General features: G+C 37.7%; 2 protein-coding genes across 4 annotated transcripts in view; both read left to right on the top strand.

Moving 5' to 3' along the window:
- LOC115750563 (protein FAR-RED ELONGATED HYPOCOTYL 3) overlaps positions 1 to 15,603 on the top strand; it is an 874,908-nt gene that overhangs the window by 274,482 nt on the left and 584,823 nt on the right. The window lies entirely within an intron of this gene.
- Positions 4,365 to 14,804, top strand: LOC115750535 (probable LRR receptor-like serine/threonine-protein kinase At1g06840). Of its 3 annotated transcripts, XM_030687966.2 has the most exons (21): positions 4,366 to 4,651; positions 4,944 to 5,046; positions 5,738 to 5,888; positions 6,069 to 6,140; positions 6,304 to 6,375; positions 7,059 to 7,202; positions 7,300 to 7,371; positions 7,495 to 7,566; positions 8,439 to 8,513; positions 9,072 to 9,140; positions 9,292 to 9,360; positions 9,463 to 9,534; positions 9,716 to 9,802; positions 9,993 to 10,061; positions 10,559 to 11,067; positions 11,820 to 11,975; positions 12,051 to 12,334; positions 12,885 to 12,936; positions 13,429 to 13,679; positions 13,772 to 13,906; positions 14,422 to 14,804. In XM_030687966.2, the coding sequence occupies exons 2-21, from the start codon at positions 4,953 to 4,955 to the stop codon at positions 14,761 to 14,763; spliced, it is 2,847 nt and encodes a 948-aa protein (XP_030543826.1). In that variant the 5' UTR covers positions 4,366 to 4,651; positions 4,944 to 4,952; the 3' UTR covers positions 14,764 to 14,804. The 3 variants fall into 3 exon arrangements, with proteins under 3 accessions (XP_030543829.1, XP_030543826.1, XP_048141892.1); XM_030687969.2 differs by lacking the exon at positions 9,072 to 9,140 and having other exon boundaries at positions 4,365 to 4,651; XM_048285935.1 differs by lacking the exon at positions 4,366 to 4,651 and having other exon boundaries at positions 4,812 to 5,046.

A 15,603-nucleotide genomic window follows, 5' to 3' on the forward strand; every position in this document is an offset into this window, starting at 1 on the left:
CGATTCAGTCATATTCGCCGAAAATCGCTGACATGGAACAGTTAGAGCCGACGTTGTGAACCGATTTATGACTTATTTATGACTCATTTAACACTCTTGTTATGTTTAAATTGATTGATAATCCATTTATTAAGCATAAGTAACTCATATAGCAACTCATTACATCATGTATGGATTAAGAAATAGATTTATGACCACTTTTGACAAGTCTAGTCGCATGCATAAAATAAGACTTCGCGATAACGGACGTGATTCTTCGAGATTATGCTAAAGATGCTGAAATTCATTGGATCAGAAACTACTTATTTATGCTGAAATGCGGTGGTAGATGTTGCCACTGCGACCTCAGGCTATTGCCAATCTAAGGCCACAACGTCGGATCAACTACCCGCGACCTTGGGCGACGTTAAATCTAAGATCGTTTTAACTAGTATGGGTGGTCGCGACCTCCGTACGTTGCAAAGTGACGAAGAGATTCGAGTCACTAAGGACGGCAACTTGGTGTTGGGCAGCACCGGGTGTTCGGGCATCTCGAGAGCGGCAAGAAGAGCGACGTGGTTGGAGAGAGGTAGAGAGAGATTTATTTTTTTATTTTTTTATGTAGGTTATGATACGGGCTTATAATATTTTTATAAAAAAAAAATCCACGAATCAAGATGTTGGTTGTAGGAAATTTTGTTCCATTAGAGATGTAAGAAAACATTGTCCTAACGCATTAAGGCCATAGAAAATGAAACTCATTGGATAATGAGAATACCAGGATGTTATATTAGCTCTCATCATTATCCATGTGACATATACTAAAACTTATCTTTTTTTTTTTTGGTCGAAATAGAAAAACTTATGTACATGCTGTGCTTATAATTTTTAGTGGCTTAAATTTGTAGAGTTGAATATTCTCACGGTCACCTCGGAAAGTCTGTATGTCTGAGCAATCAAGAGTAACGTCGTGGCGGTCCCAAATCATTAAAGTGACTTTCTCAAGAATATTCGACTTCTCGTACAGGACAAAAGTAAAACCATCTGCCTCTTGTCCTTGCGGAATGAATTGGAGAAAATTAGAAGTACAAAACTCAGTTGCATTTTGTCCAACTTGAGGCCATTTTGGGGGGTCTGACTGATTCCAATATTTGCTAGTAACCGTACATGTTGTCTTACACAGAATTTAGGGAAAACGCATTTACACATTAAGCGCACGACCCGGATTCAATTATGAGACAAATTATCCGGAAAGTCCGGAACTTATTATGTGAACAATGAAAACTTTCTTTATTGACTAATTATTTCACGCGGTATAAGCTATTATTTTTTCAAATCATTCATTTTTTTCGTTAAACGGGCAGAGTCTCGGATTTATCCACATGATCCGCGAGTTGTCTCATTGTTTTATGACCACGGTTGTATAGGCTGCACTTTCGCACTCTTCTCGGAGAAACTTTGATTGAGCACCTAGGAGAGAGAATTCTATGAGGTGAAGACTATCTGTTTTTTATTCGTTCTCATAACCAAACAATAGTATGAAAATGCTTCTTGATTATTTTATCAACTCTTCAAAAGACGTAAATAATTGTATAAGATTGAATTTGAGATATAATTTATGTGTTCTCCATTGAAATGAGGCAAAAACTGAAAATATAAGGAAATTTAAATTCCTTTATTAGTCTCCATCTCCAAGTAGAATGAGAACAAACGAGTTCTCAAAAATGTTTGCACAAAATATAAAATCGGCAAACGTGCAGTTTGTGCAAAATTTTGGCTCGACAAATCTTAGATAAATTAGAAAAACGATGCTCAGGTGTATTCGAGGCGAAGTTCCCTAAAAAGAACTAGAGCATTTCATCATTAAAGAGCAACAGGTACATTTTATGCTATGAACTAATTTAGGATAAGTTCTGAACCACATGAGTTGATAGGAAAAACTGTCTAAAAAGTCTTAAACCTTTCATATTTTTGTCGATTCAGTCATATTCGCCGAAAATCGCTAACATGGACAACACTTGATAAATTTTTAATAACTTTTGTGAAATTTTTAATTTTTTAATTTTTTTCTGTTTTCTTTTTCTTTTATGGCATGAAGGCCGGTGGCCGCCCGGATTATGGTCGGCAGGGGTCGCCGGTTGTCACCTAGGGGCCGGCGGCCCTAGCCGGATCTGGCCACAACGAGAGTGGGCAAGGGCCCCGACGCCCTCCCCACTACCCGCGAGGGCGAGGGGCGCAGCCCCTTGCCCGCGGCCGCGAAGGCCACGAGTGCTTCGCGGCCTTGGCCCAAGGGTTAGCAACCCTTGCTGGCCTTCAAGACAGAAAACAAAAAAATAAATAAATAAATAAAATAAAAACATTCATTTTTCTAAAAAAATTATTAAAAATTATCCATATCAGCGCCAGCGGTGTCATGTAAGATGGCAATGATTTTTTTTAGGACTTTTTTACGTCAATGATTTCCGGTGAATAGAACTAACTCAGCAAAATGTGAAAAGGTTTAGGACTTTTTTTGACAATTTTTCCTGAGTTGATGGCAATCGGTAAAGAGCTAAAACTCGGTTTGGATGGAGTGATTAGAAACTAAAAGAATGAACTTATATTATGAGAGAAAAAAAGAGAAATGATTCTAACGAATTGACTTATTACGTTGTCTTTTAACTAGCAGGAGAAAAAGAAGGGAAAGAATCTATCATGACACAAATATCATTCTATGTACTTATAAACGGATGCGAAACAAATTAATGTTTGGTAGACATGACAAAAATTGGGATACGACAAATTTTATAGGGAAAATTCCAAATAAAAGCCTAGAGTGCCATCATTTTCTCAAATAAAGGTTTAAAGTAAAACTTATTTTAAATAAGGGCCTAAAACTCCATCTTTGTTTCAAAAAAGAGCATGACCAAAGATATTTTCATCATTTGCTTCTTTTTCCTTTTTTTCTTCTTTTTTCCTTTGGTTTTTTCCCTTGGTTTCGTCGGTCGACTAGGCCACCAGCTAGGGGCATCCTATAGGATTTCTTATGTTCTTGCATAAAAATGGTCCCTAAACTTTAGCCAGTATGTAATGAGATCTATGAACTTTTAATTTGCTCAATATTGTCCCTAAACTTTTAGTAAATGTTCAAACTAGTCCATGGACTATATGAAATTATCTAATGTTTCATCAATTTAAGTTCGGGGATAATATTGAACATTTCTATAGTCCAAAGACTAGTATGAATATATATCACAAGTTCAAAGACCACATTGAACAAATTAAAAGTATATGGATGATATTGTACATTAGGTTGAAGTTTAAGGACCATATCAAATAAATTAAAAATTCAGTGATCACATTACACATTACTTCAAAGTTCAAGGACCATTGATGTCGGGAAAAGGACATTATCAATGCCAAAAGTTGTGTATGGAGATCATTTTGGTGCCAAAAGTTTTGTTCGGATCACTTAAGTGTCAACTTTTTTTTTTTAAAAACGATCATTTGAGTACCAACTCCGATTTGCTCCACCAAAAATCTAATGTAGCATTATTTTACTAATATTTGAAGCCGACATGGCTCCGGCGAGGTCCAATCAAGAATTATAAAAGGTAAAAATTGAAGAAAAAAAGCGAACTTAATTAGTTTATAAAAATATAAAAAAATCAAAAATTTGAAAAATATATATAAAAAAACACAAATTTTAATTAAAATAAATTGAAAAATTAGGTGAAATATATATATAAAAGGAAAAATTAAAAAAAAACGTAAAAGTAAACATTTGTAGAACGGGCGGTGAGGGCTTGCACAACCCTCACCGCCGCCGTCCCACTGTCGTTGGCAATGGCAGGGGCCGGTCCCTAGCCCGGGCTTAGCGACCCCCGCTGGCCATGTCACCGCCCAGTTCTTTATATAGAACCTTTTTTTCCTTATTTTTAGGTTTTTTGTAAAAATTTTAAGCTTATTTTTAATTTTATTTTAAATAAAGTTTTTATTTTAAATGAATTTAATTTTTAGCTAATTTTAAAATTTGAATTTGATTTTTTTAATTTATTTTAAAGTGTAAAAGTCCACGTGGCAGGTCACGCGGACTTTTTTTTTAAAATGTCATTTTATATTTAAAAATTAATTATTAATAGACAGTTTTGGTCGGAATATTTTGTCGGAGGAATCAAAATGTAATGTCGTTTTGTCACTTTCCCAATGGGTTGTCTGTACTTTTGTCTCCGTGTGAAAAGCACAAGCGAGCTTCTATGGCGGGGGGGAATGTTCTGTCGTTTCCTTCTTCTCATTTCCAAATCCAGAGACAAAAATGTCAACTTCCCCATTAATCAAATCTGAGAAACTGGGAATGGCGACACCTCGACGGATTAAACTTGTCAGGAAAAGAGCTGCGGGTTTCTCACTCACCCTGATTCGCCATTTGCTATTTCCATTTAATTATGTGGGTGCAACAACCCTGACGCAAATCCCATCTCATGCTTACAGTCCAGAGCTCGTGTTCACACCGGAGAAAAGTCGTCGTTCCACTCCTGCGGTCACCTTCATCATCCTGACGCTGATCTTGATGTACTCATATCACAGAGCTTTCAACTTTTTCCGTATATCCATTCGCTTGAGTTGTTTGACTTCTGGCCCTGAATCTTAAAAGGTTTCTTGAGCTCCTGCTTGCATTTGTGCTGGACTTGAGGTGAGGAAGATGCTTGAATTGAGTCTGAGTTCTGGTCTTTTGCTGAGGGGCCTCCTCTGTTTCACTTGTTAGATGCTTGGAGGAGTTTTTTTTTTTTTTTTCCCTGATCTGGTGCTGTTTCATTGCTAGATTTCAGATGTGTTTACTTTCTTTGGCAATACGATGAATAGGGTTTGTGTATGCGTATGTCTGTTTTTTCTTCTCATGAAGAAATGCGAATCTATAACACACTGCCGATGCTTTGGGAGGTTGAAGAAGTGTGCAATGTCTTAGTCTTTAAATATTTTTTCAGGGAAAGAGGATGCTGAAGCTGAGAATTCCCATATCTGCTCTCGTCCTTTCATGCTGCTACTTTGTGTACCTAGTCGAAGCGGAGGTCACCGCTCCGTCAGAAGGTGATCTTTCGAACTTTAGTTGTATCGCCCAAGTGTGCATGAGAAGAGAGTATATGTGTTCATCTCTTATATTTTCTGGTAGAACGTTGTAAAATTATAAGCTGTCAAATACATTGGTCTATTTGGTTGATGTATAAGGATCTGAGCTTAATTTTTTTTTTTTTTTTGGGCATTATTCTCAGCCATTCCACTGCTTATTATTACACCATCTGTTCTATTGTCCCGATACTCACATGTGGTGAAAGTTAATGTATACGACCAGGAGTTTATTTCTTTGTCTACCAAGTTTGTGCTCCTCGAATTCTGTTTCAGCACCAGGGTAGAAGTCATTGTCACATTAAGGAATATTACTATAGCAAAGTAGTAGTTGACAGTAAATTTCCAGTTCAGGAACTGAAGGTCACTTGCTCAAATTCTACTAACTACATGCAAACTTTTCTAAGTTAGAGTAACCTGCAAAGGCCAAAAGCCTGGACTTAACAGTTTATGGTGCTTGCATTGACATGAATTGCTTAGCTCTTTCTTTCTTTACTCTCCCTTTTTTTGGGATGTATGCAAGGATGTGACACAGGAGAATGAATCTGATGCTATTACTATTTGAGGATGCATGCTGCTTTATAGCATTGTTTCAAGGCTAATTGCTTCTTGACATTTCATTTGTAAGACTTATAAGTGCTTGTGCTATTTGCAGTCAATGCACTAATTGCCGTGAAGAGCAGTCTAATTGACCCTATGAAACACCTTGCAAATTGGAAGAAGGGGGATCCATGCACATCTAACTGGACGGGAGTTATATGCTTTGATACCTTTGGAACTGATGGTTATATGCATGTGTGCAAGATGTATGGTCTATTCTACTGCTATGAGTTCTAAAATTTCGCTAGTAAAAAACTAAATTATCATAGTATATGATAGTCTTGGTATTGAAAATGTCAACCTCCCAGCCTGCTTTTAGTCAAGTTATTCCTTGAGATATACTTAGAATGTATCCAGTTGTTCTTATATTTCCTTTCCTGATGCAGCCAACTGCTGAACATGAATCTTTCTGGAAGTTTAGCTCCTGCTGTTGGGCAGTTATCTCAACTTCTAATTTTGTGAGTTAGTGATTGTGTCATCTTCCAACTTTAGCTTCTGTCATAGGGAAAATCTTGGCTGAGCTAGTATGTAAGATGGAAGTATTGATGCTGATCTTTTCTTATTCTTTTGTTTTTGTTTTTTTGTTTTTTGTTTTTTTTGTTTTTTTTTGGGTGTTTGAAGAGACTTCATGTGGAATGAGTTAACCGGCAGCATACCAAAGGAGATAGGAAGTATTGCGTCCCTGAGACTCTTGTAAGTTGAGTTTGTGATTTGATTCTGCAATCACCAAGCTAGCTCTTTATTCACTGTTTAAACTCTTGATGCACATATAGTTGTTGATGCAGAGCAAGAATCAGGTTCCCTTGATTATCCTTTCATAACTAGGTCTTCAACTTGAGGAAGTGAATGCTAATGAAGTAGATGATAATATGCTGTTGGGTGGTTTGAAGTATTTTAATCATGAATAAGATATATGGACAATTCTTCTCTCTGTAATTTTATGGCTTTTTCTGATTGAAAACAATGTCATATACTGTAAGTTTGTGTTTAGTTTTTTCCACATTTCTGCAATTGATACAACTTGCAGTTTGCAGAGGTCTCACCAGATAGTGCTCATTCACAATTGTTCTCCAAACGGTTTTCTCTAAGCCCTAATAAAAGTAGCCGATTTTCATTTACTAACTGATTTTTAGAAATAACTAGTGAAAAGAAGACTACTAGATTTTAGAAAAGAATACTATCTGTTTTAACTAAATTTCATAGTTTGAAATTGCTTGTTTGTCTGAATGCCTGAAAAGTAGCAACTGGAGAGCAGCTAGAGAAAGGCTTTCCAAGGTTCTATGCTTTCATGATCGGAACATTCAATGTCGTGAGAGTAGTTCCCTCCATCAACCATGTTTTCCTCAGAGTGATTTGGTTTATTTCTGTCAGCGCAGGCTTTTGAACGGAAACAAGCTATCTGGATCTTTACCTGATGAGCTTGGCCATCTCTCAAACTTGAATAGACTTCAAGTGGACCTGAATCAATTATCAGGTCCAATACCAAAATCATTTGCTGGCTTGAGTAGTATGAGACACCTGTAAGTGGATTTTCATCCTTTTCTTGGGTGCTTGGTGTTGGCTGGTGGCCTAGCCTTCTTCTGCGTATTACATGTGCTTACAGATTAAATGATGCAGCCATTTGAATAATAACACGATAAGTGGTCACATTCCAGCTGAGCTTTCCAGCATATCCACGCTTCTTCACTTGTAAGTTTACAGTTCATCCATTTTCTGATTTTCTCAAACTTCTGGTACACTGCTGTTAAAGTCTGATACAGAAGCATCGTAAATTTTTTTTTGTGTGATGACATAATACAATTAATTTTGCAGGCTTTTGGACAATAACAACTTATCTGGATATCTTCCACAAGAGTTCTCACTCTTGCCAGACTTGCGCATACTGTATGACATCTTTATGTAATCCTGGATAGCATTTTGGATTAAGTTGTTTCTATTGCGGTTCTGATGTCATCCCACATCTTTTAGTAAATCAGTTGCGTCTAAAGGTGCCTATAGATATGGCTCTCAAATTCCATTGAACACATATGCATTAATAGGACATGGAACTATGATAGCCTATCGAGGTCACTGGAGCCTTCATTGTACAAAGGCCCTTGTACTCGATGTCTACTAGGTCTGCAGTAATCTGCTTACTCTCCTTTCCCTAGCTCTCTTCTTTTCCTTTTTTATACTGAATGTTGCAAAGTCCTTATGTTGAAAGAAACTTTTGGTCAGAAACAAGTGAACTCCCTACCAGACAAAAGTCTGTAAAAACAAGGTGTGGCACTGCAACCGTCTCAATCTGAAGATGCAAACAATGTGGATATAATTTCCAATTGGTAGGGTCAACTCTGTAATCGAGTAGGTTGACTGAACCATAAACACCAAGTGGTGGTGTTTTGCCCATGAAGACTTAATTGTCATGCAACATTGAAAAAGAGGATATGCGTAGTCGTAACAAGTTTGTAAATCTAATGTTGGATTGTCGTTGCCCTTCTCATAGCCTTCTTCACAAATGAAGTTCTCTCCTCAATGTAGCTGCTCTATAATCTGTAGTAGCTATATTTTGGTATGACTGGAATGCTAGGTCAACTGGTTATTCTAAAGGTAGCATGAGGAATAGCAGATCTGATATTTTTCAAATTGCCCCCTTTTTTTGCATTCGATGACTTACTCTGGTACTGCTGGAGACGTGCGCTAGAGGCATACATATTACCCTGTTAAAGTATGTTGTTGATCTGATCTTTCCATAAAAGCTCTCCTCAATCTTGCAGTCAACTTGACAATAACAACTTCGAGGGCACTGAAATACCAGCTTCTTATGGGAATTTCTCCAGATTAGTAAAATTGTGAGTTGACATTTAGTCTGTAACTGCATTTAGTATCATAAATTATGCACTGCTGGGGCATGAAATCACATGATTCTAGCATGCTCTTTGTCTATAGTAGAAAGATTGAAAATACTGGAGAAATGCATTATCAAAAAAATTGGCAGCTGGAATGATGAAGCAGCTTGGGCTATAAACTGCTTGAGAGCAAAAACTTTTCAGATCTTGTAAAAGTGGCTTGTTGTACATGCAGTTATCACCTTTGGAACTATAAATTCTGCAGTGCATCAATGAGAGAAATTTGATGTGGTCCAGACACCTAAAACTATTTTTTTCATCAGTAAAAACAGTCTTGAATGCGACGAATTCATTGATAGGAAATTGAGGAATGACTACTGTGGAACATTATAAAACTTGGGGAAGTGCTTCCCGAAGCTAATGGTCTGATTGAGATGTATTAGGAGAGGGAACAGCTTTACTCTTTAAAAAAGCAGTAGTAGGCTTCATCTAAGACTTTGACCATATATTGCATAAATTATTCCATAAGGTTTCTAATGCACTTCCAAACTTGCTTGGCAGGAGTCTTCGAAATTGCAGTTTGGAGGGATTGATTCTTGATCTTAGCCAGATACCAAATCTTAGCTTTTTGTAAGTTTGAGAATAGTCCAATATCTGGTTCTTGGTTCCTTATAATCTGCCAAGTCTGACGTATATGTTTTCCATCAGGTGCCTTTTAGAATATTCTCTTGCGAATACATCTAAAGCTTGTTTTGGCTTCTTCTTTTTTTCCATTTTGCAGAGATCTTAGCCATAATCGGCTTAGTGGGCCTATACCATCAAACAAGCTCTCTGATAACATAACAACCATGTATGCTCACAATCAAGTCTATGATTTAACTTCTCTGTCCATGAAAATGATATCAACGTATGAGTGACTGCTAAATTTGGGATACATTCTTGTTGGTTGCAGCGATCTATCAAATAACCTTCTTAATGGATCTATTCCAGCAAGTTTTTCCGATCTTCCCTCTCTACAAAGACTGTAAGACTATCTTTTCTTTCTTGATTGTATAAATTCTTGTTTTGTATGTTATTAGCAGATGTTGAAGTGGCAGTGTTTTTTAGATTAGTTTCTTGTACTTAATCTTGAGAGAGTACAAGATACTCATTCTCTAAATATTAAGTTTTCATTATTATGACTCTGGACGTTACTTATAATGCAGGTCACTGGAGAATAACAGCTTGACAGGTTCTGTCCCTGCAAACATTTGGCAGAATATGACCTTCACTCCAAGCGAGATGCTTATAATGTAAGCACTGAGTTTTCCTCCTTGTTAAGTATCTGATCTGGAAGTAAAGCAGTGTCTTGCAGCATGTTCATTCCTGAAATGCACTGTAATGTTATCAACAAGCTTATCAAAACATTATGCACATCTGTCATCTACTAGTTCTTTATGAGATGGTTGATGTTTATTTGTTCTTTTTATATGTTTATCACAGTGATCTTCAAGAGAATTCATTCTCAGATGTGGTAGGAGATCTTAATCCTCCAGAGAATGTCTCTCTAAGGTTCTTTTCCTTTCCTTCCTGCCCCTTAATTACATTAAGGAACAATATAGGTGTAGATTATGTTGTTTATACGCTGATTTTTCAACTGTACACCTGAAAATAACTATAGTGACTTGTCAAAATCTTGGTTGGTACTTCAAGTTCCTACTTTTGGTTTTCTCAAGTAGTGGAGCTCTTAGCAAATGGTACCTGGAGGTCCTGCACCTGATCAGGGGCTGTCAGTTGCTTTTGGAACCCGTCCCAAAAGGCCAAAATAAGCATTGAGGCTTATGGATAGTTTCTCTTATAGGCATCACATATGTTTAGACCTTGCATTGAAAAGCCAAAAGAAATAAGCTATTTTTGAGCTATTGGCACATGCTTTTGGCTTCTTAGTGCAAAAAAAAGTTGGAAAATGTCAAACGTTTTCATTTCTTTAATTGGAATATGCTTTGGAGGATTATTTGTCGCTGGTCCAGTCCTCCTGTCTGAAATGTAATGAAGGAGTTTTCTTTTAGGCTTGGAGGCAATCCTGTCTGCAGTAAACGGAATATAACGAATATTAGCCAATTTTGTGCGAATGAGGGTGGTGACGATGGGACACGTGGCAACTCAGTGAATTCAACAAATTGTCTTACTCAAGCATGCCCTACAGATAATTTCTTTGAATATGTTCCAGCATCGCCTGTGCAATGCTTCTGCGCATCGCCCCTGAGAATCGGATACCGACTGAAGAGTCCCAGCTTCTCTTATTTCCCTCCTTATGAGGATTCATTTGAAGTGTACGTAACCAGTTATCTTAACATGGAACTATACCAATTGCATATTGATTCGTATGCCTGGGAAGTAGGACCACGGATGAGGATGTATTTGAAGCTTTTCCCAGTTGTTAATGGTCCGACTACATTTAATGCAAGCGAGGTTCAGCGAATAAGAGGCATCTTCACATCGTGGAAATTTCCTGGAGATGACTTATTTGGACCATATGAACTTCTCAACTTTACTCTTCTGGGACCTTATTCAACTAGTAAGTACTTAACTCCACACATTTTTTTCTTAGAAAGAGTCACCTTTGGTGACAGTTTCTAATGATGCTGATGCTGCAAAGTAGCCCTTTGACATATGCCGTCACTTGATATGGGTAATCAGGAAATGTAACATGCAATACTACCTTCCTTACTTATTTCAAGAAAGTAGAGTTGCCTCAAAACAACTTGTTATGCAGTTCCATTGCTTCTTAGTGAGTACATGATGGGAAATTTATCTGCAAAGTTGGTATGAAATTCAAGAATTTGTTTAAGAGCATATTTGTTGAGCGAACTGATACTCTAGGGTGAAAATACAGCTGGCTCTCTAAAATGTCAACTTCGTATCACTTTGCAAGCAAACAGAAACATAGTCATTGCTTGATATTTCCTTCTTGATCATTGTTGTCTCTATCCATATGAAGACAATAACCTGTACATCTTCTTTGAAGATTTAATTAGGCATCTCTCATGTACGTTTTCCTCTTTTCTCTGGCACTTCCACTCTGGGTTACTGTATAAAGTTGACTGTACGAGACAAACTCAGGATCATCATAATAAACTTACCCTGATTAAGAAGTATACCTTGGCAATTTAAGCTTAGTTAGATAATCGACAAAAGCTCTATTACTCTTTTCGAGGATGGTAATACAAGCTGATGTGTCAACATGTATTATCATTAGTTAAATTTGATTTTATCAAGAATAAAGCACTAATCAAGTTATTTGATTCACGTGATTTCATAATTCGACAGTGATTCTTCCAAATCAGAAGACAAATATCAGTAAAGGAATATTGGTGGCCATAGTATTATCATCTATTGCCTGTGTTGTTGCAATCTCTGCCATGATTACTCTTTTCATTGCAAGGAAGACCAGATATCAGCCTTCGCTGTCAAGGAAGAATCTATGTAAGTTCTTCAAGATTTCCTTAGCTAAATCGAATGAGAGTTGCCTGTTATCTGATTTTGTATTGCTCCTCATAGCCTCAAAGGTATCTATGAAGCTTGAAGGTGTGAAAGCCTTCACTTTTAGAGAAATGGCAGTCGCAACTGACAACTTCAATAGATCGACTCAAGTTGGGCAAGGAGGTTATGGAAAAGTTTATAAAGGAAATTTATATGACAACACAGTCGTAGCCATAAAGCGTGCAGAAGAAGGATCGTTACAGGGACAAAAAGAATTTTTGACAGAGATAAAACTGTTGTCAAGGTTACATCATCGGAACCTAGTGTCGTTGGTGGGATATTGTGATGAAGAAGGGGAACAGGTAAACTGCTTGAGTTTGGCTTTATGATATGTGGTTGTTGGATAGTGGCATGCCTACTAAAACATTTGCGATGAATGATAAAACGATGTGGCAGCTGATATTCTATGTTTTCAGAATTTGTACTGCATAACTATTTGTTCATGTGTCTAGATGTTTGCATTTATCATGAGCAGCAGTAGCAATGGAATATTTTTATGCATGCGAAAGGAGAATTGCTAAATAACTCTTGAATCTAATTTAGCGCTCAATCCATCCGCGGATAGATGGGTTCTTGCAGCTTGCCATCAAGTATGTGCATAGCAAACAGTTGTTGAAGGAACAAATTTCAATTCTCTTTTGTTCAAAATGATCATGTTTAGGAAAATGAAAGAGCTTCACAGTTGCTGGAGAGTAGTGTTTGTACGTTGTACTTGTGTGCATAATGTCAGAACATTTCTTTCACTCAATTCTACAACCGATGGCCATCTTCCTCCAAAGAAAATTACTATTTGTGCATGGCTGTCGTGATTTAAACAGAAGAACTTATTATGTGCTCTTGGTGTGTTTACAGATGTTAGTATACGAGTTTATGCCCAACGGTACTCTGCGGGATTGGATTTCTGGTACGTGCTTTATATTCTCAATATTTTAACGACATATCAGTTTTCCAAACTTTTGACTAGTAAAATAGGCTGTCCACAAGAATAAGAGGCATGCGTATAGAAGGAATTGGATTCACATTGGTTTAATTCCTCTTCTTGAGAGAATCATATTCTGTTTTCTCTTTCATACTACTATTCTGTATTCTCAACTTCAGGAGTAATCTAGGTTGACTACTTTGTCTGGATTTGAGGATTGGATTGCCATATCAACGTGTTCTTTCAAGAACTTCCATTAATATAATTTATCTAGTACTCAGAAGCATTCATTTGGAGAGTGGTCCCATGACAAATATATCTTCACAGAACCAGTAGGATGTTCTTTTTCTTCTCTGTTCTTTTGCTGGTGGAGGCAGGAGCTTTCCATACACTTTAATGCATCAATGCTATCATATGATGCTTCATGTACTTTGTCCTTTTCTTGCTTCATGGAATTTCATCTTTACTTGCATGCAGGGAAAGCTAAGGATTACCTTAACTTCAGTATGAGGCTGCGTGTCGCGTTGGGGTCTGCTAAGGGCATTCTTTACCTCCATACAGAAGCAAACCCTCCGGTATTTCACCGAGACATTAAGGCCAGTAACATTCTCTTGGACTCCAAGCTTACTGCCAAAGTTGCTGACTTTGGACTATCACGGCTCGCCCCTGTCCTAGATGATGAGGGGACCGTGCCCCATCATGTGTCTACAATTGTTAAAGGGACTCCTGTAAGTGGTCTATTAGAAACTTCAGGTGCCCAAATCTACGTACTTTTGCTGTACCTCTGACCTCCCCTTTTTACTATGGTTTTTCTTATCAGGGATACCTCGACCCAGAATATTTCCTGACGCACAAGTTGACTGATAAAAGTGATGTCTATAGTCTTGGGGTCGTATTTCTGGAGCTATTGACAGGAATGCAACCGATATCGCATGGAAAGAATATTGTCAGAGAGGTACTTTCCTGATATGATAGGCTCTCTTGGTTCTCGTCATTCATTGTCATCGTTTGATCAGTTCTCACCTAAATAATGTCTCTGAAGTTTGGGCTTATTTTAATCATAAATAGTGATATATCTGTTTTTGCTTGAGAACCTCAGTAGTAAATTAGTGTTATTTTCTGCTTTTGGAAACTGGTGAAAGCGTGTTTAGTTCCAATCTCCTATGCACTGAAGCCTGACAGAAACTGACGCTAAGACATTCTTGCGAAGAAGGAGAAATCCAAAAACAGGTGTTCGGTGGTTTCAATATCTTCATAGTATTGTACCCGAATATAGTAAATCTGTGGTAGGTTCTAATTTTAGGTGGGGAACAACAATTAAGTGCAGCAACAAGGATTAACGAGGCATGATCTGAAATATCAGACCAATATGTAAGACCTAGTGATGGTCGCAATATCAGATGCACTGAAGAAGAAACTGGAGATGCTTTGTTTCGTTCTCGGTGCTCAATTTTTCGAGTGCATTGTCAGGTGAACATGGCGCATCAAGCAGGCATGATGTTCTCTATTATAGACAGCAGAATGGGTTCTTACCCTTCGGAATGTGTCGAGAGGTTCGTCGCTCTGGCCCTCATGTGTTGCCACGACAAACCAGAGAAGCGGCCATCCATGTTGGACGTGGTGAGGGAGCTGGAGAGCATACTCAAAATGATGCCCGACGCCGACGCCATACTTTCTGAGACGACTTCCATTTATTCAGGCACGTCACTTCCGTCATCTTCAACTTTTATGAGCCGGGACCCGCATATTTCATCAAGCGTCTCGGGAAGTGATCTGATAAGCGGGGTTGTACCAACCGTTACACCTCGATAGTGGTGCGAATTTTGAGAGATGTGTATATTCCTTAAGTGAATCGAAAACCGTCTTTTGTCTTTCTTTTCTTCCTGACTTGAAGATGTAAATATGAGGGATGTGTATATTCCACTGGCTCTTCCTTTGTCTAATCTTACAGCATATCATCTAGACATTTGATAGAATGGGACAGATTTGCGAAACAATGTTGCAAGTTGGAGTCAACATTTGTGGTGTTCTTTGTGTAAACGTATTTCGTATATTTCACTAATGAGGAGTTTTTACATTAAATAAGACCCAAGGAACTTAAAGACCAATTTACCCTTTATACCTCTAACACTCCCCCTCAAGTTGGAGCAAATATATTGATCATGCCAAGCTTGTTACAAATATATTCTATCCTCTCACTACCCAAATATTTAGTAAAAATATCTGCAAGTTGTTCACCAGTTCTAATATGACTGGGAAGAATCATCCTACTTTGCAGCTTCTCTCGAATGAAATGATAATCAACCTCAATATGTTTTGTTCTCTCATGAAACACGAGGTTGGAGGCTATATGCACCGCAGCCTTATTATCACACCACAGAGGCATAGGAACCGAAGTTTTAAAGCCTAACTCAATCAATAGTTGCTGAATCCATACCAATTCATATGTCACTTGTGCCATAACTCTATATTCTGATTCACCTTTGGAGCGGGCCACAACATTTTGCTTCTTACTCTTCCATGACACCAGATTTCCTCCAACCAAAGTATAATAGCTAGTAGTTGACCTCCTATCATCTAGAGACCTTGCCCAATCAAGCATCGAAAACCCTTCAACTTTGCTATGACCATGGTTCTTGTAAACAATTCCTT

This window comes from Rhodamnia argentea, chromosome 10 (genome assembly GCF_020921035.1).
Source record: "Rhodamnia argentea isolate NSW1041297 chromosome 10, ASM2092103v1, whole genome shotgun sequence".
NCBI lineage: Eukaryota > Viridiplantae > Streptophyta > Magnoliopsida > Myrtales > Myrtaceae > Rhodamnia > Rhodamnia argentea.